General features: G+C 35.2%; 4 protein-coding genes across 4 annotated transcripts; all 4 read left to right on the forward strand.

Annotated features, from left to right (window-relative positions):
• Positions 1-364: 364 nt before the first annotated feature.
• LOC8288470 lies at positions 365-9,957 on the forward strand. The gene is made up of 11 exons (XM_048380352.1): positions 365-1,970; positions 2,347-2,519; positions 2,616-3,057; positions 3,244-3,518; positions 4,660-5,231; positions 5,361-5,776; positions 6,487-6,659; positions 6,746-7,182; positions 7,402-7,486; positions 8,278-8,383; positions 8,603-9,957. The coding sequence occupies exons 1-11, from the start codon at positions 713-715 to the stop codon at positions 8,998-9,000; spliced, it is 4,335 nt and encodes a 1,444-aa protein (XP_048236309.1). The 5' UTR covers positions 365-712; the 3' UTR covers positions 9,001-9,957.
• LOC8288471 (FRIGIDA-like protein 5) lies at positions 4,519-5,449 on the forward strand. Its single transcript, XM_048369670.1, has 2 exons — positions 4,519-5,231; positions 5,310-5,449. Exons 1-2 carry the CDS (start codon positions 4,654-4,656, stop codon positions 5,338-5,340), a joined length of 609 nt encoding a protein of 202 aa, XP_048225627.1. The 5' UTR covers positions 4,519-4,653; the 3' UTR covers positions 5,341-5,449.
• A 429-nt stretch (positions 9,958-10,386) lies between the features above and the next one.
• LOC8288475 (bifunctional 3-dehydroquinate dehydratase/shikimate dehydrogenase, chloroplastic) lies at positions 10,387-15,180 on the forward strand. Its single transcript, XM_002512252.4, has 11 exons — positions 10,387-10,549; positions 10,656-11,540; positions 12,319-12,424; positions 12,618-12,836; positions 13,036-13,376; positions 13,693-13,756; positions 13,901-14,009; positions 14,141-14,290; positions 14,407-14,555; positions 14,647-14,809; positions 14,952-15,180. The coding sequence occupies exons 2-11, from the start codon at positions 11,326-11,328 to the stop codon at positions 14,993-14,995; spliced, it is 1,560 nt and encodes a 519-aa protein (XP_002512298.1). The 5' UTR covers positions 10,387-10,549; positions 10,656-11,325; the 3' UTR covers positions 14,996-15,180.
• A 1,396-nt stretch (positions 15,181-16,576) lies between these two features.
• Positions 16,577-19,872, forward strand: LOC8288476 (bifunctional 3-dehydroquinate dehydratase/shikimate dehydrogenase, chloroplastic). Its single transcript, XM_002512253.4, has 11 exons — positions 16,577-16,749; positions 16,847-17,082; positions 17,370-17,475; positions 17,612-17,830; positions 17,945-18,294; positions 18,392-18,455; positions 18,541-18,646; positions 18,722-18,865; positions 18,972-19,120; positions 19,219-19,381; positions 19,496-19,872. Exons 1-11 carry the CDS (start codon positions 16,735-16,737, stop codon positions 19,537-19,539), a joined length of 1,596 nt encoding a protein of 531 aa, XP_002512299.3. The 5' UTR covers positions 16,577-16,734; the 3' UTR covers positions 19,540-19,872.
• Positions 19,873-21,746: the final 1,874 nt, after the last annotated feature.

A 21,746-nucleotide genomic window follows, 5' to 3' on the forward strand; every position in this document is an offset into this window, starting at 1 on the left:
TTGTTAGCATGGCTGATAGGGAGAATATTTTAAACAGTAGCAAGAGTGGTTAGAAGATCTCCGAAGCGACTTGGCAACAGAATTAGAAATCAAGATCAAGGAACCAGAACAGAAGACATTAACAAGCGTCTGGCAGCAAATAGGGATTGTAGAGACGGCCAACATACTTATACAAGTTAGTATAATATATTCATTGTCTATAGCAGTTAAAAAACAAGCTTGTATAAAGTTAATACAAATTATAATAATATTAATAATGACATTAGTAATAGAAAATATAATTAATTTAATTTTTCTGTTTTATAGATCGATGCCCCGCAGAAATCTGTGCATATTAAAATATATTTTACGGTCTTTTTTTTTTTACCATTTGTAAATTAAAAAGGAGAATCACTCGTCCTTGAGCAAATCCAAAATAAGAAAATACATGTCTAGAACTCGAAGATTTTCGAACTAACGTGGGCTCAAGAACGCCAAGAATTACTCATAATTGTAATTCAAAGTCCGAGAATCACTCGTAATTGTACTCCAAACTCCAAGTGGCGTTGAATTTGTTTATATCCTTGTTGACAAAGGAATCTTAACTGCCTTTTGAAGCTCCACATTCCTCCTTCCCCACTCAATTCCACCAATTCTCAACAAACCCCTTTCTCCATCAGTCAGTTTTCTTCTTAATTTTCTTCGAGCAATCTTGCATAATTTGGCGGTCACAATGGAGCAGGAGAAGACGATTTCGACCGAGTTGCAACTCAACGAATTAAAAAAACAAAGCTTCCGGCGGACACTCGACCAACTTCACGATCGCGCTTCTTCAATTCTCTCACTTACTCTTCAATGGAAACACATCGAGGATCAATTTGATTCCACTCACAACTCTATTGACGTGCGCGTTGAAGAGCTCCATTCAATCCATAAAGCAATCGAGCAAAAATTAGACGAAGTGAAGAAAAGAGAGAAAGATTTGGAATTAGTTCAAGAAGCAGTGAAACTTAGGTTTAGCGAGGTTGAGGAAAGGGAAAAGGAGTTTGCGTTGATTCAAAAGAAAGAGCTTCACGACAGGAAGAGAGAGATTGAGTGGATTGAAAAATCAGGAAAAGAACTTGATTCTGTTAGAGTGGAAATAGAAGACAAATTGAGAGCTGTTGATGAGGTAGACAATAGGCTTACGCTGTTCAATCATTGTATTGAAGAGAAAGCTGATCAAGTTAGATTGTCAGTGAGTAAATTGAAGTTGAAAGAGAAAGAGCTTGCATTCAAGGATGAGAATCTTAAAGAGAAAGAAAAGAAACTTGAAGAACACTGTAAGGTATTTAGGTTAAAAGATGAGGAAATTCATAAGAAATTCAAGGAGGTTGAACTTAAGGAGAAGCAGCTTGAACAAAGGTATAGAGAATTTGAAGAACTGAAAGAGAAACAGAAACCATCTAATAATAATACTTGTGTCAAGATTGAGCCACAAATTACTACTCCAAGTGATGCTAGTCTTTATTTTACTGTGAATATGGATGGAAAAGCATTGCAGATCTTTTTAAATGAGCGTGAATATAGTGATTCAATTAGGGATGAAGTATTTATTGCTTTAGGATTCTCGTCAGATCCTGCAAAGTTTGTTTTGGATGCAATGCAGGGGTTTTATCCTCCCCATTTGAGAAAGGGAGATATGGAGTTCAAAGCAGAGGTTGTTAGGAGGAGTTGCATTCTTTTGTTAGAACAATTGATGAAAATATCACCAGAAATTAGTCCTCTTGTGAGAAATGAAGCAATTAAACTTTCTTTCAGTTGGATGACAAAAATGAAGATAGATGCTGAGCATCCTCTTGAGGTCTTGGGATTTTTGCAGCTGTTAGCTTCTTATGGGTTGGCCTCTACTTTTGATGCTGATGAACTCTTAACTCAATTGGAGGTTGTTGTACAACATAGCCTTGCTCCTGGATTATTCCATGCCCTGGGTTTTGCAGATAAGATATCTGGTAAGCGTGCTTCATTTACTTGCACCACATGTAAATTTTCAGCAGATGCTTGTTTGCTATGTATATGTGTGTGTGTGTGTGTGTGCATGTGTTACTACCTATTTGTTGTGGTAGAAAGTTAGCTTTAGGGGGTCAAGCTTGCTTCATCATCGTAGCAAAAGATGTAAATAATGATATCTTTCATTTTCTATATTAATCTCAAACTTTTCGGGCCATGGCCACCCCGGCCTGGTCCCCCCTTCTTCATCATTTATTCCATTTAAGAACGTCATTTAGACCATTCAGTTGAATGTTCTTTTTATTTATATATTATTTTAATCTTCTGATGTAGTAAATGGTGGTGACACCATATTCATACTTGCAATATGTGGCACAGGTATTATTCAAAATCTTATTAAAAAGAAGCAGCACATTGAAGCCATTAGAGTTATTTATGGGTTCGAGCTGGTCAATGAGTACCCACCTGTACCTTTGTTGAAAGATTACTTGCATTGCTCAAAGAATGCTGCCAAAAGAATGAGAAAGGCAGACAACTCAATTAAAGGACAGGTATTTTCTTTTTCTTTAAAAAGAAGAAGAAAAAGAAGACCATTATTATGTCAACACCTCCTAACTTTTGTGTGTACTTGTAATAAACTATTACAGATTGAGGCCACAAACAAAAGAGTAGCAGATCTGAAGTGTGCATTAAGCTGCATTCAAGACTACAAGATTGAATATGGTCCCTCACTTGGGGACCTTAAGAAGCTGATAGTTAATTTGGAGAAAGAGAACTCAACTAGGAAATCAAAGTTGGCAGTCAATGAATTTAATAAGTGTCACAGTTTAAGAAGAAAAGAATGTAAGTCTAGAAAACGAAAGCCAGTTACAAATAAGAAGAGAAATTTGGCCCTTCCAGTTGCTGCCCCTGTCCTCGCCCTCAAATCTGCGTCCACCACAAGCAGTAATCATACCTGCATTCCAACAACTGCCTCAACTTCTGTGCCTGCCACAAAGATTCATTCTCAACAATTGAGTGGAATTAAACGTCCTTGGACAGATGGGTCAGACGAAGATGGTCTAAATGCTTCCCCTGGTGATGATCAAGGTATGTCATCCTTCAAAATAATTATCTTTTCACACGAGTTCTTTCTTGAATAATTTGATATAGCACAGAGGGGATCATGCTTATCTTAGCTGTATGCCAATGTACATCTGTCCATACCTTTTTTTATTCATTTGTTGGCCTGTCTTAATGTTAACGTAACATATGTTTCTTGTTTCGTCTGTTCAGCAACCTGCGTTGATCCTTTACATGTAAAGTTGGTGCATTCTTCGCCTGGAGATTTGGCATTGGAAAGCGAAAATAAGCATCCTAGGCTTCATATTTCACCAGAGGATACGGAAACGTATCCGAAACCATTTGTCATTGCCACATCTGCAGGTCACACAACGCAACCCCTTCAACAGCATCCTCCAGGTTCCTTTATGAATCGAGGAGTTCCTTGCGTGCATGGACCACCCAAACACTATAATTTGGCAGGCTACCCTCCTCAAAACATTCAGTTATAATACTAATGTTATGCCCTCTTACCACTGGCAAACATTTGGCAATTCTGGTCACAATTTGGCAGCATCCTTTTGAACATCATACAAGTGGAGCAGTAGTGATGATCCTTGCCTGTACTTTTTGTGTTGTTTATCAATGTTTTTTGCCATCAACCTGTTTATCTCTACTGGCAAAATATCCATTCATAAAATAAGCTTGTTATAATATCAGAAAGGACCAAGTATAAATGACAAGTTTCTTACTCTGGTGTTTATTGCTCTTTTTTTTTTTTTTTTCATTTCTCAACTTTTTTGTCACTAAGAAGCCCACTGCATTTTCTGGGCAATGCAGCAGCTCATAGCATTTGTGAAATATTTATCAAAAAGGAAAAAAATAAAAATAAATCAAGAAATGCATTCTCTTTTAATTGCTGTCGGTTCCTATAGAAAGGAGTTAGTCATATTGAGCACAATCCTTGAATTCTAGAGGTTCTTTTTCTGGAGCCCATATGGGTCTTTGAATATGTTCAAGCGTAGGTTGTCGGGAGATCCTCTCTTTAGGTGTAATTAATACGTCACATCATCATTTTATTAAATTCTTAAGATGTAATTAGTGTGTCACGTCATTATTTTACCGCTCACTATAAATTACACTACAAAAAAAAAAAAAATTAAAATATAAAGTTTTCAAATTAAAAAATTGACCCGCCACGTCATTACTTTTTCTCTTTGTATCGCCCGCATCATGGCTATCAAACTCCACTGTAGAAGAAGAGAGTGAAATAGGTGAATGTAATGAAGAATGTTGCATCTTTATTACCCACAATTATAGATGCTCTTGCATATTCATGTACCTTAGAAAGATTAGGCTTTGGTCAAGCCCAGCTTGATTATCAACCCAACCCATAGTAAAATAACTATGAATAATTACCTCGCTGCCGTCATCGTCTAACTCTAATCATTACAGTCTCTACGCTAAAACCATTTAGTGGCCTTTCTTTAGAAGTATAAATCGACACTCGAAACCTTCACTCCATTTCCTCTGCTCTCTCTTCTTTTCCATCTTCAAATGAAGCTAGGGTTTCTGTTTTATTTAATCAATTTTTTTAAAAAAAATAAATTTTGAGAGAGCTTTTCATTAACACTGTTAAATTTAATGGAGGAGACGATTTCCTCTAAGTTGAAACTCAGCGAGTTAAGTAGACAAAACTTTCGCCAAACAATCAATCAGCTTCATGATCGCGCTTCTTCTATTCTCTTGCTCACTGTTCAATATAAGGAAATAGAGGGTCACTTTAATTCTACTCAGAGTAGCATCGAAGAACGTGCCAAAGAGCTCCGTTCAATCGACGAGTCAGTTGGACAAAATTTGGAAGAAGTTAAAAAGAGAGAGGAAAATTTGGAGTTAGTTAAAGAATCTGTAAATGTTACATTTAGAGAGATTGAGGAGAGAGAAAAGGAGCTGGAGTTGATTCAAAAGAAAGAGATTCAAGAAAGGAAGAGAGAGATTGATTGGATTGAGAAGAAAGGTGAGGAGGTTAGTGAAAGATTGAAAGAGATTGATGCAAAAGAGAAACTATGCCAACGGATTTTAAATGAATTGGAAGAGAAAGAGAAGCGAATCGAATTAGAGGAAAGGAAGTTAATGGAAAGAATCAAAGAATTTGATGAAAATAAATTAAAAGAAAAACGGTCTGTTGATAATCAGTTCGCTCGTGCAGATCGTAGAATCAGGTAGTTATGTGGTTAATAACAATAATAATGTTAATGATAATGCCATGGATGCTAACGTGCAGTTAAATGTGACTATAGATGGAAACGCATTGCAAATTTTCTTAAATGAGCATTCTGAGGATCATGATTTCATGAGGAATGGAGTGTTATGGCTCTGGGACTCTCATCAGACCCTGCAAAGCTTGTTTTAGATGCAATGCAAGGGTTTTATCCTCCCCGTTTTAAAAACGGAGATTTGGAGTTTGAAGAGGTGGTTGTTAGAAGGAGTTGCCTTTTCTTATTAGAGATATTGATGGAAACAAGGCCTGAAATTTTGCCTGATGTGAAAACCGAAGCAATGAGACTTTCTTTAGATTGGATGAGACAAATGAAAAGAGATTCCAAACATTCTCTAGAGGTCTTGGGATGTTTGCAGCTTTTGGCTTCTTATAAGTTGGCCACTGTTTTTGATACTGATAAGCTCTTAACTTATTTGGAGATTGTTGCACATCATAACCAGGCTCCTGAATTGTTGCGCGCCCTGGACTTGACAGATAAGATATCTAGTAAGTATGTTTCATGTTCTTTTATTATATATATAACATTTGCGCACATTTTTTTAATGTATTTAATCTAACTGCTAGGTTCTTTTATTTTTCTTTTTTGTTTCAATGGCATCACTGCAATCATGCTGAAATCCTGAGCTAGAACTCCTTTGTTCTTCTCCTCCTTCCTGTCATGAAAAACCAAAAGAGAAAATGGAGCCTCAATTAATGGCCTTAACATGTCATGCATAAAGTCCTTTTCTACATTTGCATTAACCTGACAAAAAGCATCAAACCTTTTATTTTTAATATAGTCCCTCACATAACATTTTTGGTCTTTCATTACATTTTGCGCACTTATTTTTGGATCCATGTCTTGTAAAGTCTTAAGGGGTCATACTTTGTTTTACTAAACTATTTTGGTTGATATGTTGACATCAACATGTGTAATTTATGATGGACTCAATCATGAGATGCAAGCCCGGAATGTCCACATTATTACACCTCAACCCTCTGCTTTTCCTTTATTTAATCGTTATCTGCTGCAACATTGTGCAAGGGGCACTTTGTCTCACCAAATCTGTCCACATATTTAATGAGAAACTTAGGTTCTGGAATCCGTGGATCTTATCTGAATCATAGCTAGCCTTAATCATATGGATTATTATCTTGTTTAATTGTCCTTCCAAGCTCTATCGCACAGCCCCCAACTTCTGCTTTCTGTTTAACAGGTTTTTTGAAAAATCTAATCACGAAGAACAAGTACACTGAGGCCATTAGATTCATTTATGCCTTTGAGCTGGTTAATGAGTTTCCACCTGTACCTTTATTGAAAGAATTTGTGAAGGATATCCCAACTGCTATTCATAAAAGTAGAATGAGAGACAAATCAGTTGAAGAACGGGTTTGTTTACTTCATTTTTTGCTGTATCAGTGCTTCATCATTTGTTTTAACATCATGTGTGTATGTTGATAATAACTTGCTGACAGATTGAGGCCACCAGAAAATTAATAGATAATGTGGCTGCACTTAGATGTATTGAAGATTACAGTATTGAATCTGAACAGTCAACTAAGTGCCTTAAGCAACACTTACGATGTCTAGAAGATGCAAATAAAAATAGGAAGGCAACTTTGCCAGCCCCTAGATGCAAGTCTCAACCACCATGTCAAGAGAAGAAAAGTTTTACCTCCAACTCCAAGGCGGCTGCTTCTGCTGCTGCTGTCTGTGGTCTAGCGCTCAAATCTAAGTTCATTGGAAACGCTGCTTTTATCTCTCCAACAACAATTTCCCTTGCCCCCTTCCTATCACAAAAGCAGAGACAAAAGAAGCGTCCTTGGTCTGCTGTCTCAGCAGAAGTAATCAAAATGCTTTTGTTAGTTCTGCTTCTGTGGTTAACTTACATCAAAATCCCTCCCAGCAGCCAGTAGAGTTATCAGCCAACCAAGGTTTGTCATATTTGAGCAATTTATGGCCTTTTAATAATGATCTTCTCCACATCCTTTCTATTACATACATCAATTTTAACTTTATCATTTCGAAATAACTAATTTTGCAAATATGTTAACCATACCTTGCTACAAGAATGTAACGAGTTAGAAGAAGAAATTACTATTATTGTTTTAAACTTCTGCATGAAATGTAGTACATTATTAGCAAAGTTGAACTCAGTATTGGTTCTAATTTTTGGTATTTACTTGACTTGCTACATTGGTCCTTCATTTGCAAAGGTCGATGAATTTTTATGAGAAAGTTTGCATTTTACATAATATGATTTAGGGTGCAAAACTTATCAAGATTACTTGTGAGCTAGAGCTACTTAGAATTTACTTATAAAACACTACTTTGAGCTTGAACCCGAGAATTCTTGAGTTCATTTGAGCTTAAATTTGAATGTAGTAAAACAACTTTAGACAGTAATTGAGAAAAGTCAAAAATATTGCAGCTTGAGTGTCTTGTGCGTTCCATCAAATTGAGTTCAAGTACAAAAAATAAAACTGAATCGATCTTAAGTAAATTACTATAGTGGCTTGACTTGATTTAGACCTTCAACATGGATCTGTTTCCAAATTCTCTTCTTTTTTTGTCCTGGAAATGGACTCTTCTGACACCATCAAAATAGATCTAATGCGTTGTTCTCTTTCATTTTTCCACTACTTACTTTTGTTACTTCCTAAAAGAATATTAGCTTACAGATTTGAATTTTTGCAATAACACTAATGTACTTGATATGTGTTTTCTCCTCTCTCTCTTCTAGGGGAATTTAAAATTTCATGTTATATGCAAAAAAATAAGCTACTTTTGCCTTTATACTGCCTTGTGCCGTGTATCCAATTATTCCTTTAGCATTTCCGAATAACAAAAGGAAAAAAGAAAAATGGGGATGTGGGTATTTAACTAGATGAGCCTAATTGATCTATGATTCATTTTTATCCTTTTCTTTTCATATCCTAAGCTCCTTCACATAATTTGAAGTAAATATGTCTTGCTCTGTTTACTGACATCTTATGTTTGCACTTAGGAGGGAAATATTAGGCTATTGTTTTTCCTTGTGGCTCTTCTGGGTGTAGTATGTGGAACTGACAATTCAATGTTGTTAATAGAATTTATTCAAGGGCTTATTGGAAGTAATCGACAAATCGAGGCCATTAAGTACATTTTATCAATCAGAGATGTTTGATAAGTTTCCTTCGGTGCATCTACTACGTGATCATTTGAGCTTTTTGAAGAAGAATGCCTCCAAACAAGCGAGTAAAAGAACAAGTCCATTATGGTGCAGGTATGATAATGATATCCCCTATTTAACTTGATTCCTATACATTTTTTGTTAAGCAGTTTCTGACTTATATGCTTGCAGATTGGTTGCATAGCCAATGAGAGAGATGGATTGAGAGCAGGAATCAATTGTATTGCAACTTACTGTGTTGAAAATGAATTCTTGCCCAAGAAACTTAAAGAACGTGTTGCACAATTGGAAAAAGAGATGGTAGAGGAAAAACTAGAGTTTGAACGCACTAAGACCAAACTTGGACCTTTAACAAGATCAAGAAAGAAATTGTCACAACAGCACGAGAAGAAGAAAGACGTCAGTTGCAGCTCCATTGCTACTTCTGCTGCTGTCCCTATCAAAATCATATCCCCCTCTCCATATACTTCCCCTGATACTCTACATACAAACATCTCCATCCTCAGTCACTGCCTCAACTGCAGCATGTATGACTCACACCACCCTGTCAGCAACTGATGCCTCTGTGATTCCCATCACAATTACCTTTCCCTCCTCCCCACCTCCAACCACAGTCAGCGCTACTGCCCCAACTACCAAAGAAGTGTCCTCTTCAGTTGCTGCCTCTACTGCTGCTCCTATCACAGTCACCACCCTCTCCCCTAAGAGGGCAACACATCCAGCTACTGCCCCTAAGATTAAAAAACCAAAGCATGAAACGGAGAAACAAAAGCGAATGCTCAACAAGCGACCTGGGAGAGTTGTGTCATCAGGGAAGCCTCTGAACTCCTCGTTTAGTGTGGCTTATCATCCTCAGCCAGCGGGTCAGTCTATGTATTATGGTGCACCGCGGAACTCAAAAGCCGGATATCATAGTTTGGCTGATCACAGCCCTTCAAACTCGCACTTCAACCCGTACGACAATCGAGTAAATTCTTATTACCATTTGACGCCTCCGAATTCTGGTTATTGTAGGCCTGTGCCCTCTTGGAAGCCTTGAGAGACTGCCTTCTGGTCACTGTGATTTGTGAATGATGACTTGACAAACCGATGAGAGCCTGGCAGAGCTGAAAGCAGGTTTTAAGGAGCTTGAAACCCGAGAACCAAAGGAATTTGATTCGAGTTGGAAATTGATTGTGAAAAAATACATGAGTTGATCAATAATCTAATAATAGTAAGCAGTAGGTAATATGATTATGAATCCTCCAGTAAGAAAGATGCGATGAGCCAACTATTTCAGAGCAACCCATGATTCCATTCAGCAAATATTCATTAGCTGTCGGACATCACATATGCTAATGGCTACTATCCGCTATAATCGACTGTATTGCTCTTTACTTTCTTTCCTTTTGTTTTGGTGGTAAGCCATCATGATTGGCTATTGCATATATGTCGCATCTTTCTTGACTGTACCATGTCAGGTAAAAGACACAAACATCTTGGCACCTGTCACAATAAGATATTTATTTCATATTATATCTGCCCCAAAAAGCACTTCTCCAGTTTTCCCCTTCCCCAGTTGCAAGTGGACAATGATTGATTTGATGGTACTCTATTCCTCCAAGATAATTCTTATTTTAAGAGATACTTTGATTATTGAAAAATTCTTTGAAATTATATCAGTTAAAGAGAATAAAAATTATTATTATTATTATTATTATTTTATACTAGAATAAAAGTTTATTTTTAAAATAAGGTAAAATTATGAGAAGATGAAAATCAAGTAAAAAAAGAGAAGACATAGTAATTATAGGATTGACTTACAATTTGATACCTGATATTACCCTTCTTTCAAAATTAGATTTATATTCAAATCCATTAATTAAAGAGTGTTTTCTTTTTAATATTCTCACTCTTCTTCTAAAAATTATCATTAACAAAATAAAGTCCCCATAAAAATGCACTCACAGAAAAGTGGTTTCGCTTCCAGTACCAATCACGCAACTCATGTTCCCAGCCCCACTTTACAGCACCGTGATATCTCTACCACACCAAGACCTACCCCCATCGGAGGATCTTTCACCGCCGTCCTCCTCCATGAATCCTTCTCCACAATAAAACACACGCAGTAAGCATGACGTGGATATATATATAATATATATAATTTCAATTCTATCCTATGTCAGTCAATGAAACTCAATTGGATAAAATTTCTCTTTCTTTTTCTTATGCAGTACAAGAAGAGTAACATTTGCCCATGTGATCCTATCTCACCTACCACACTCCACTCACCAACCACACCAGATCCTATTATCTTAGTCCCTTCACATGGCGGCTAAAAATGCATTGCAGATTTGGGTTCCAACTACTCAATTCTTGGACGTTTCTATCCATTTTTCTCTTTTCTTTTTTGGAGACCATCTGTTAAAACCCTGTAGCTAAGTACTTTCCAATTCAATCCCGTAGACCCGCCTTCCCCATTTTTTTCGTTTATTTCTACGTAAATATTTCTCCCGTTCTTAACACTATCAAAGAACAATTGCTCAGCTGACCACGCGAGGGGAAAAAAAAAAAAACGAATTCCTGTTTGTTGAATGTTTAAAATGCACCCACCTATTATTTACACATGACTCAACTCAACACACTAATAGATTTTTCTCCTTTTTTAATTTATGTTTCTGCTTACTATTCTGATTAAAGTTGGCAACTTGACATTATTGGTATTTTGCTTCAAGTGCTGTTCTCCTTGTAATCTCTTTCTGATTGATGATAATCCTCTTCGTTGAAAAAAGACCCCCCACCAAAGTTGACCAAAGTTGTTCTATCTGAGTTGACATTTCTGGGTTCATTTATTCAACTTATTTCTGTCTTGAAAATCATTGATTGTTTTGGTTCTAACCACTAATGGGTAGCGTTGGAGAACTGACTAGTTCTGTGATGGTTTGTACTCCACTGATGGCTCAATCTGTTGAGCAAATGATTAGTGACATGTACAATGCAAAGACACAAGGTGCTGATGTTGTTGAAGTCAGGTTGGACTACATCGACAACTTCCAGCCTCCTCAAGACCTCCAAGCCATCCTTAGAAATAAGCCACTGCCTGTGATTATTGTATATCGGTAAAGCTCTGAAATTTTAACTATACCAATTCTGTCGTTAGAATTCCAGTTTTGCAATAGTTTTGATCTGTATATATAGAAGCCTCTTAGTATTCTTTTCTATTTTAGGATTCTGTTATTTTGTTGGACTAGCAGACATGCAGGAATATTATCATTCCATAGCTAAATTTGTTATAAGGCTATAAATTGGCCAAAGCCACACTTTCCTAGTAGATTGTCTGCTTTGATAGCCTCCTTTCCATCAGAAATGCTAAAAAGGAAGCTTTAGATAGAATATGCCCTGTTTGCTCTTGGCTTATAGGCATAGAGTTTAGATATATTTTTTCTTAATTTTAGTCTGCAAGATTGTAACCAGTTTTACGGAAAATAAATGGGATCTACTTAGCTATATTCCTTTTCATGGTCAATACAGATGACTAAGCATTAGTATTGCCACTGATGAATCCCACATACTATATGCTTTATCAACAGTGCGGTGGGGTAAGGCTTCAAACTCATCTTATTCATGGATTATGACTGACTTTTCTAAAAGAGATTTTATATAATATTTTATTACAAATCATTATACTATAATTGCTATTTTTTTGCTTTAGGGCAACTGGGGTAGTAAATATGATGCGAGAGACTTTATAAAAATGACAACAAATCTGGAATGATACATGTTGGGTGTGTAACTTTCGTTTCCATTATAAGGACATTCAAATGACCTTACACTTCTGCAAAACTGGCCAGTGATCATATATGAAAGGCTTAAAAATATTGATCGTAATTTTGCCAGGCCAAAATCAGAAGGTGGTTTGTATGAAGGAGATGAGCCCACAAGGTTGGAAGCACTTCGTTTGGCTTATGTACTAGGAGCTGATTATGTTGATTTTGAACTCAAGGTAGCTCTTGAAGTTTCTTTTCAGCGCAAAAATGTATTATAATAGCTAAGGGGTGTGCAATGTTAGCTTTCTGTTTATCCTATAGAATTGGGGTGTAAGCAGAAAGTGACAAACAGCCTCATATCCTAATTTAAGCAATAAATAAATCTTCAACTCCTAAGTTTTGTTTGACTTTCATACTGTCATCATTCAGGTGGCTTCTGATCTGATAGGGGAACTGAAAGGGACGCATCATACTGGTAGCAAAGTTATTGTGTCGTGTTATGTTAATGGTGATATGCCTACAAAAGAAAATCTTAGCCAACTGGTTGCAAGCATGCAAGCTACTGGAGCAGATATTATCAAACTTGTTTCCACTGCAAATAATATTACTGAATTAGATAGAATTTTCCATCTAATCTTACATTGTCAGGTAAGAGACAATATGATAAACCTTAATGCCTTTACACGCATGAAAAGTAAGAAATGGTCGTGCAGAACCGGAATTACTATTTACATCTATTTAATTTATATAAACAAATTCCTTACTATTTCATTTAATTAAAACGTGAGGAACAAAGTTTAAATTGATTCATGTGGTAATCGATTTCAGTTCATGCTGATACCTGCAGGTACCAATAATTGCATACTCTGTTGGAGAAAGAGGTCTCATAAGCCAGTTATTGTCCCCAAAATTTGGTGGTTCTTTACTCTATGGATCCATGGAAGGAAGTTCCATTCCTGGTCTGCCTACTTTAGACAGCCTTAGAGAAGCCTATAAGGTTGCATACATAAATTCAGATACTAAAGTCTTCGGTCTAGTTTCAAAACCGGTTAGCCACAGCAAAGGTCCCTTGTTGCATAATCCTACTTTCAGACATGCAAACTATAATGGGACTTATGTCCCAATGTTTGTTGATGATCTCAAGGAATTCTTTAGTGTTTATTCAAGCCCTGACTTTGCTGGTTTTAGGTATGCCATATGCAAGCTTATGGTCTGCGAAAAAGTTTAGAACTTAACTCCTAAGTATTTTTTATATAAATACATATGTATACATGTGAGTGAAATGTAAAATTTTTTTATGGACATCCTGTTCATTTTACATAAATTCAGTGAGTATTATTTGCTGAGATAGAAATATGGCTATATTTCTGCATGTGTTACTTGGCTCACATAGGATAGCTCTCCAACTGGCCTTTTGGTTTTCTCTTTTCAATCTTGGTAATTACATGTTTTGGTTTCCTAGTTGAATTAAATTTCTCATGATTTTCTTTTCTTTGAACTGTAGTGTTGGATTTCCATACAAGGAAGCTGTGGTTGAGTTTTGTGACGAAGTCCATCCACTTGCTAAGGTTGATATATCTTGGTGCTAACTTTTTACATCTCTGGAATTTGTCATCTTGATAATCAAGATGATCTATTATCATATCAAGTAGTTAATAATTGAAATCATGTCTTGATATATTTAAATGTGATCAAGTTGCATGCTTCATCAGTCTATAGGTGCTGTTAACACCATTATTAGGAGGCCTGGTGATGGGAAGTTGATTGGTCATAATACGGACTGTGAGGCTGCAATAACTGCTATTGAGGATGCTTTGAAAGGTGCTGATATTAAAATTGCACCTTTGCAGTGTTGCATTCTGGTGCCTTTTGAAGTTAATTATAGTCATTACTTGCTAGATAATGTAGTCTATCTTTTGACTTGAATATATTATGTATTTTGAACATTACAGAACAAGGATACATGGATGGCAGAACATCTTCCAACTCTCCATTAACTGGAAGGCAGTTTGTGCTTGTGGGTGCTGGAGGGGCAGGAAGAGCACTTGCATTTGGTGCTAAAAGTCGAGGAGCCCGTATTGTTATTTTCGACATTGATCTTGGTAGATAAATTAACAATTGTTTTTTTTTTCTCTGCATGGCACACTGATTAGTACCTCAATTAACTGGAGAGCATCTAAGTCTTTTTCACTATGTTTCCTAATGTTTCTACACAAAGAGAGAGCAAAGTTCCTAGCTGATGCTGTTTCGGGTGAGGCTCAGCTTTTTGAGAACGTAGTTAATTTTGAACCAGAGAATGGAGCAATTCTTGCAAATGCAACACCAATAGGAATGCATCCAAATACCGAAAGAATACCTGTGGCTGAGGTTCTCTCTACTTCATATCCTTAAAAAGAATATATATATTCAGGTCTTTTCTTATTACGAGTTTTAAACCTTCTGCTTGATTTTTCTGAAGGCAACCTTGGGAATCTATCAGCTGGTCTTTGATGCTGTCTACACACCTAGAAAAACCAGACTATTAAAAGAAGCTGAAGCTGCAGGGGCAATCATAGTGAGTGGAGTTGAGATGTTCCTCAGACAGGCAATGGGCCAGTTCAGCCTCTTTACTGGCAGAGAAGGTATCTAGTCCATCTATTAACACTTTGTGATATCGTGACATCCATCATGCCCTACCCTTAGATTCAAACATGTTTTTCTGCAATTCCCATATGATTTTAAATGGTCCTCATTCTTGCTGGCTTTTTTGTTTGAGTTTTGCAGCACCAACAGAATTTATGCGGGAGATTGTTTTAGCCAAGTTCTGATGCATTTCATAGCTAGGAAGTTGCTGTGCTGAGGAATTTCACCCTGTCATTTGATAATTGCAATTCTCAATTGATAAACCTGTGATAATAACTTGTTCCAAGTTCAAACTAGTATCAAAATTTTCTCATTCTGCTGGTATATTAGAAAGAGAGAGAAGAGGAAGAAGAAGAAGCATTTAGATCAATTTCAGTGTCTCACTTCCAAATTTCTCAAACCATTAAAGGTTCAGCATTAATGGCTTATAGCTGGATTAATGGTTATTGGACTTGGGCTAATGTGTCCTACAGAGATTGTGAAAACAATATTCTTAAAACCCATTATAGGTGCAATAGCCCAAGCCCATAAACTCAAAAGCCTTCATAAAATGGCTTAATAAATGCAAAAGCTATCAAGGTTAATAGCAATGGTGCTATTTACATTCTCAAAAGAAATTTGTTGCTCCTCCAGAAACCCATTCTATTTCTCACATGGTTGGTTACAAACAATAACTTCTCATACGTACTTCCAAAATGTATTTATTTTTTAGTAGCATACAACATACATTTAATGGGACACAATAGTCTAAAATGTAGTCACATTAATCCCTTGATTGGACCGTCACTGAGGAAATTTTGCACATAACTTTTTCCCATGTGTTAGTTACTTGTCTGTTTTCAGTCCACATGAATAATTTTTCAGATTATGGTCAGTCTTACATATATGTGCAAATATCACATGTCATAATAAATTCATTCATTTAATCTAATTCTATGGCATATCTACCAAAGGCCAACACCTTAATCCTATGATACATGATATTTGTAACACTAGGTTGAGCACTCATCAAGTGAACAAAGAAAAGCAGTTAGGAGTTAGGCCCATAAAGAAAGTTTGCTATAGTAAATTTAACATATTCATTTATAAAAGACAAAGTAGGTCCAATAATTAAGAGTGATTAAATGTAGATAAACATATATCATTTATTTAAGAAATTATTATCATCTAAATCTAGGCCTTTACTTGACCCACTGCTGTGTTTGGTCTTTTAGTACAAAGAATGGCAAGCCTTCTATTTTTCTAAGAGATGGACAAAGTTGCACCATTTATTTTTAGCAATGTCTTTTAACCTTCAGTTTGGCAGTCATCTTTTCTTTTTAGAAAGTTAGTTAACATATTCAGAAAAAGAAAGAGAATTTATATATTTAGTTAACATAGCTTGTGTTTGGATTGATAGAATCTTTTTTAAAGTTTAAATTTATTTTCCCTGTTTAGACAATTATCACTGTGACAAATGCAAAAATATTTTCAGAAACAATATATAATCATATACAATTTTAATACCTTAATCTGAAAGTAAGATGAAACTATTTTAGAAGCAGTGTAAGGATTTGAACCTAAAAACCAAAATTTATGTCTTATTTCAACCTTTCTTTCTTGCATATGTAACATAAGATATATTTATTTAGCACACACAAAATCACCATTCCATGCACCTAACTTTCAAATTAAGAGTCAGCATTTGCCCAATTTGCAAGATATCAAACATGTTAAGTAGCTACTGCCACCAAAAGTTCCATTCTACTATCTTAAGTCTTAACTAACTAAAAATATATGTCAGCATGCTCCCTTCGAATTTCTACTCTCAAGAACCACTTTTCTTCTATCTATAAAATCATAAAACCCTCTTTACTCTTACTTTCTCCTTTATACTAACCTCATAAAGATTCTCTGTTACATTCCTTCTCAAGAACATTTAGCTATGGGAAGCCTTCCGGTACATTTTCTTTTCAGTTTCTATATGCTTATCGCGTTTTCTTTAATGAATATGTTCTAATTACTTTTTTTTTTTGTTTTGCCTGGTGTTGCACTAGTTCACTATGTCTGATCTTCAACTGAGTAATAGTTCAGTTCAGAGCAGCCCCACTTTACTATGTACTCCATTGATGGGCACTACAGTTGATCAAATGCTGCTTGAGATGAGAAAGGCTACGGAAATCAGTGCTGATGTTGTCGAAATTCGGCTAGATTGCCTTAGAAACCTCAATCCTCGCCAAGATCTTGAAATTCTCATTAAGCAATCTCCTCTCCCTACCCTGGTCACTTACAGGTAATGATCAAGTTCAAAAACAGGTTTCCAGTTTTATAACTCTTTTGCTCTGTGCTTAAATTTTCCTGCTTTGACTATGAATGCACAAGCTTTCCTGTTATGGTAAATTTTTTGTTTGTTGATGCGAGTATTAGTGTCTAGTTTAACATTGTACTTGAAACTAAATGTGCTGTTATTCAATATGTTGCAAAAGAATAATATGAAAAAGCTAGTTATCAATTTTATAACTTTTACTGGAGTATGACAATTTGCCTAAACAAAGTCTGCTACATGCATGTGCTCTTCAGACCAATTTGGGAAGGTGGTCAGTATGAGGGTGATGAGACCAAGAGACAGGATGCGCTTCGTTTAGCTATGCAGTTGGGAGCTAATTATGTTGATGTTGAACTTGAGGTAAAAATCTTTCAGATGCTCTAGAAAATTTGTTCATCTACCATAAACTATATCCATAAGATATGAGACATCTGACAAGGCAATTTCAAGGAACTGAAGTAGCAAATCAGATTCTTATGCTTCACCGATTTTGCAGGTTGCTCATGAATTTAACAACTCAATATATGGAAAGAAGCCTGATAATTTCAAAGTTATCGTTTCTTCTCACAATTTTCACAATACTCCATCTTCTGAGGCAATTGCCAATCTTGTTGCTAGAATTCAAGCTACTGGTGCTGACATTGTCAAGATTGCCACAACTGCGTTAGACATTACAGACTGTGCTCGCATTTTTCAGATTATGGTGCATTGCCAGGTCAGTGATATAAACAATGCACATTTCGTGACTTGATTTGCTTTTCATTTGTTTTCTTCAAGAGTTTAGTTTACATTCACGCTTCATCTGAGCTGTTTCCATGATTCTTTATAGGTCCCAGTAATTGGAATTGTTATGGGTGAAAGGGGCTTGATTTCGCGGTTACTTAGCCCCAAGTTTGGTGGATATCTCACTTATGGTGCGCTTGAGGCAGGTGCTATATCTGCTCCAGGACAGCCAACTGCAAAGGATTTATTGGATTTATACAACTTCAGACTCATAAGGCCTGATACTAAAGTGTATGGCATTATCGGGAAACCTGTTGGTCACAGCAAGAGTCCTCTCTTGTTCAATGCAGCATTTAAGTCTGTCGGTCTTAATGCAGTTTACGTGCATTTTCTTGTTGATGATGTTGAGAAGTTTTTCAGCACCTATTCATCTGTTGATTTTGCTTCAGGATGCAGGTATGTTTCCATATCTTTTCTTGGAGACATGTTATGTGTTCTTGGAGTAAAGAGTATAGACAGGGAAAAACTGATGACATTGTATTTTGCTATGCAGCTGTACTATTCCTCATAAGGAGGTTGCACTTAAATGCATGGATGAAATTGACCCCATCGCCAAGGTAATTCCATCATCTGCAGTAGCCATTTCTACAATTGCCAGGATGCTGTCTGATTAATCATTTCTTCATTCTATCACGCCTACAGAAAATTGGAGCAATAAATAACATTATAAGGAGACCTGATGCAACCTTGATGGCATACAACACTGACTATATTGGTGCTATTGATGCAATTGAGGACGGACTAAGAGGTGAGAGATAATATCTCTGAAAAATCTAAAAATTCCAACGTTCCCTGACTCGGGTCTTGTTTCCTCTCTGCGCAGAATTGAACGGTGCAGTTCCAGCAGGTACCTCACCTTTAGCTGGTAAACTGTTTGTGGTTTTGGGAGCTGGTGGTGCTGGCAAGTCACTTGCTTACGGTGCCGCACAAAAAGGAGCCAGAGTTGTTGTTGCCAATCGAACATTTGGTAAGAATCCTGAAGGGGCAGTTCAGTATACCATTTCACTTGCCCTGAACAGTTTTATGTATATACTGGGTTTAATTGGGAATTCGGATGTATTTTCACGGACCAGAACGAGCTAAGGAGCTGGCTGACAAAGTTAACGGTCAAGCAATGACACTTGACGAAGTACAAAATTTCCACCCAGAAGAAGGAATGGTTCTTGCAAACACCACATCTGTTGGAATGAAGCCTAACATTGATGCCACTCCACTAGCAAAGGTTTGTGTGTTTTGACAAGAAAAAATGGTGAGAAACAGAACATAGAGATTTCTTTTTTTCCTGCTGAAGAAGTAATGGTATTTTTGCACATATGGCAGCATGCTTTAAAACACTATTGCGTAGTCTTTGATGCCATTTACACACCGAAAGACACAAGACTGTTGCGGGAAGCGAAAGAGAGTGGAGCTGTCATTGTTTACGGAACAGAAATGTTGATCCGCCAGGGATTTGAACAATACAAGAACTTCACAGGCTTGCCTGGTATGATACCAAATCACATCACATATCATATTAATTGTGAATAATTAAGGGTATAAGTAACACGAAATCATTGTGCTCAAATTCTTTTCTTTGTTGTCGCTTTTCAAATTACAGCACCGGAAGAATTGTTCAGGCAACTGATGGAGAAACATGCATAAGAAGCAAATTAGATTCCCAGCTGAAGCCATTTTTCTCCGCCACAGGGGTAGTAGCTCTAGTTGCAAATTTTGCATGGTTATGTGATTACTGTTTCATCACTCAGTCTGTATTAATAAAAATTTTCTTTAAACATTAAATTATGAAGCCAAGTAATCTTGCCTTCTCAATAGAGAAAGGAAGTGTAAGAACAGATCAATGCTTGTCCATTGCTTGTTATTTGGCAAACCCCCTTTTCTTTTATTTTGCTCTGTCTGTGGAGACATTTTATGTTCTCTTGTTGTCAAGAAATTGTTTTGAGTAATGATTAATGATGCAAATAATAAGTTTACCCACATAATTGGACTGACGGTATATATATATATATATTTATATTACTTCTGTGGCATATTAAAAATTTCAATTCCTCTTCCATTCATTGCAAATTGTCGGAAACCACTTTGTGACCAAAAGGGTTAATTGTTTTCGTTCTTGAAACATTGTTTCAATTTTCTCTCGTTTTATTAGGTACAACTTTTTTTTCCTTTTTCTTTTTTAACTTAAATGGGGGAGTTAAATAAAATTTGAACATACTTATCATTTCAACTAAATTAAACACACTAATGTAAAAGCGTGCAGCATATAGACGAGACAGTAAGTATTTAGTTTAGTTTAACTAAAATTTTGATTTAAATTTTAAATATACAGCTACATTAAAAATTATAAAGAAATACTTTATCATTTGTAAATATTTATCTAACACGCTCTAAATTAAATTTAAATATATATAAAAAAAATTATAAAATTTTATTTATCCTTAAATTAAGAATCCAATGAGTCAGCAAAATGTTAACTAAATAGAAAATCACAAATTTTCTTCACTATATATTTAAAAGGCGATCATAATCAAATATCTTGACAAGGTAAATCTTTTTTTTTTTCTTTTTACTTAAGATAATATATTAATCCTTGAAATTTTTCAATATAAATGGTTAACAAATAAGGAAGTATAAGAATTTAACAAATATGAGGAACTAAAATATAAATTTATTTTATAAAGTGGCAAACTAAAGTAAATATATTATTATAAGAAAAGAGCAGTTTGATTCATTTTCCAAATAAGAGGGTAGAAATACAGTTAAGATTAAAACTCAATGAATAAATAGTTAAGAAAATGAGAAGAAAAATTCAAATTTCTGGGGAGATTCATTTGGAAAAGACTGCTATAGCAATTAGGGTTTCTAAGAATAAAATCTTAAAGTGGGGATCTGTTATCCATATCTAATTATTTTGCCAGACATTTAACAAGTGTAAGAAATAAATTTCTAATATCACTTCTCCCCTTTTTCACATTCAAACCCAAAATCGAATAATTACTTTTTTAATTTTTATTTTGACACAGTCTTTGTTTGAAACTTAAAAAATTAATATAATTTATTTACGAATATAAAATTTATATACTTTCAATAGAATTAATTTTATATAAATTTGTGTAAAATTGGTTATAGCAAACTTAAATTCTAACAGAATAAGAATAACTTATAAATAAATTTTATATCAATAAGTTAATATATTTCATAACGTAAAAATATTTTTTCTAATTTTATTTTTTTATTTTATTTTTTTACATATTTATCTCAAATAAAATAAATTTTTTTATGGATTTCGACAGAACATATATATGTATTTCGAAATAAATAAGTTTTAAAAAAATAAAATAAGAAAAGTAGTGCAGAAATTATAGTATGAGGCGGCCTGTACATTTGGGAACTGTGGGTCAGAGGGAGAGAGACAATCTGGAAGAAGAAAGAGGACTTGCAATTGGAAGAATTAGATGTTTTTTTAAATATTTTTGGTTTGTTTTAGTATAGAAGGAACTAAAAATGGACAATTTGGTAACACCAACTTTTTCAAGTCTCACCCAACTTCTTTTGCCACTCTGAGTTGCCACCAAAAACCCTTTCTTTATCTATTAATTTATTTTATTTCTAAGTAATATTTTCAAATTTAAATTTTTTTATTTGTAATTCAATTTTTTTTTTGGTTTAACGAGATTTCAAAAATCTGTTTATAAAGAGTCGTGAGTTTTATAATTTTTTTTAGTACTTATTAATAAAATTTTAATATTTTAAATAATTTTAAACATAATTAATGCTTTTTAAGTAGAATTTATATTATATTATTAAATCATCTTAAAAGTGAAAGTTTTAGATCTAAATAATAAGCTAAG

Source organism: Ricinus communis, chromosome 10 (assembly GCF_019578655.1).
Source record: "Ricinus communis isolate WT05 ecotype wild-type chromosome 10, ASM1957865v1, whole genome shotgun sequence".
Taxonomy (NCBI): Eukaryota; Viridiplantae; Streptophyta; class Magnoliopsida; order Malpighiales; family Euphorbiaceae; genus Ricinus; species Ricinus communis.

Excerpts from the sequence above, each read along its gene's own strand:
- LOC8288470 (XM_048380352.1), top strand. The coding sequence starts at position 713 with ATGGAGCAGGAGAAGACGATTTCGACCGAGTTGCAACTCAACGAATTA. Across the intron at positions 1,971-2,346 it reads TTTTGCAGATAAGATATCTG|GTATTATTCAAAATCTTATT; the intron begins GTAAGCGTGCTT and ends TATGTGGCACAG. Across the intron at positions 2,520-2,615 it reads ACAACTCAATTAAAGGACAG|ATTGAGGCCACAAACAAAAG; the intron begins GTATTTTCTTTT and ends AAACTATTACAG.
- LOC8288471 (XM_048369670.1), top strand. The coding sequence starts at position 4,654 with ATGGAGGAGACGATTTCCTCTAAGTTGAAACTCAGCGAGTTAAGTAGA. Across the intron at positions 5,232-5,309 it reads CGTGCAGATCGTAGAATCAG|ATGGAAACGCATTGCAAATT; the intron begins GTAGTTATGTGG and ends ATGTGACTATAG.
- LOC8288475 (XM_002512252.4), top strand. The coding sequence starts at position 11,326 with ATGGGTAGCGTTGGAGAACTGACTAGTTCTGTGATGGTTTGTACTCCA. Across the intron at positions 13,377-13,692 it reads CCTGACTTTGCTGGTTTTAG|TGTTGGATTTCCATACAAGG; the intron begins GTATGCCATATG and ends TTTGAACTGTAG. Across the intron at positions 14,010-14,140 it reads TATTGAGGATGCTTTGAAAG|AACAAGGATACATGGATGGC; the intron begins GTGCTGATATTA and ends TGAACATTACAG.
- LOC8288476 (XM_002512253.4), top strand. Across the intron at positions 18,456-18,540 it reads AAATTGACCCCATCGCCAAG|AAAATTGGAGCAATAAATAA; the intron begins GTAATTCCATCA and ends TCACGCCTACAG. Across the intron at positions 19,382-19,495 it reads GAACTTCACAGGCTTGCCTG|CACCGGAAGAATTGTTCAGG; the intron begins GTATGATACCAA and ends TTCAAATTACAG.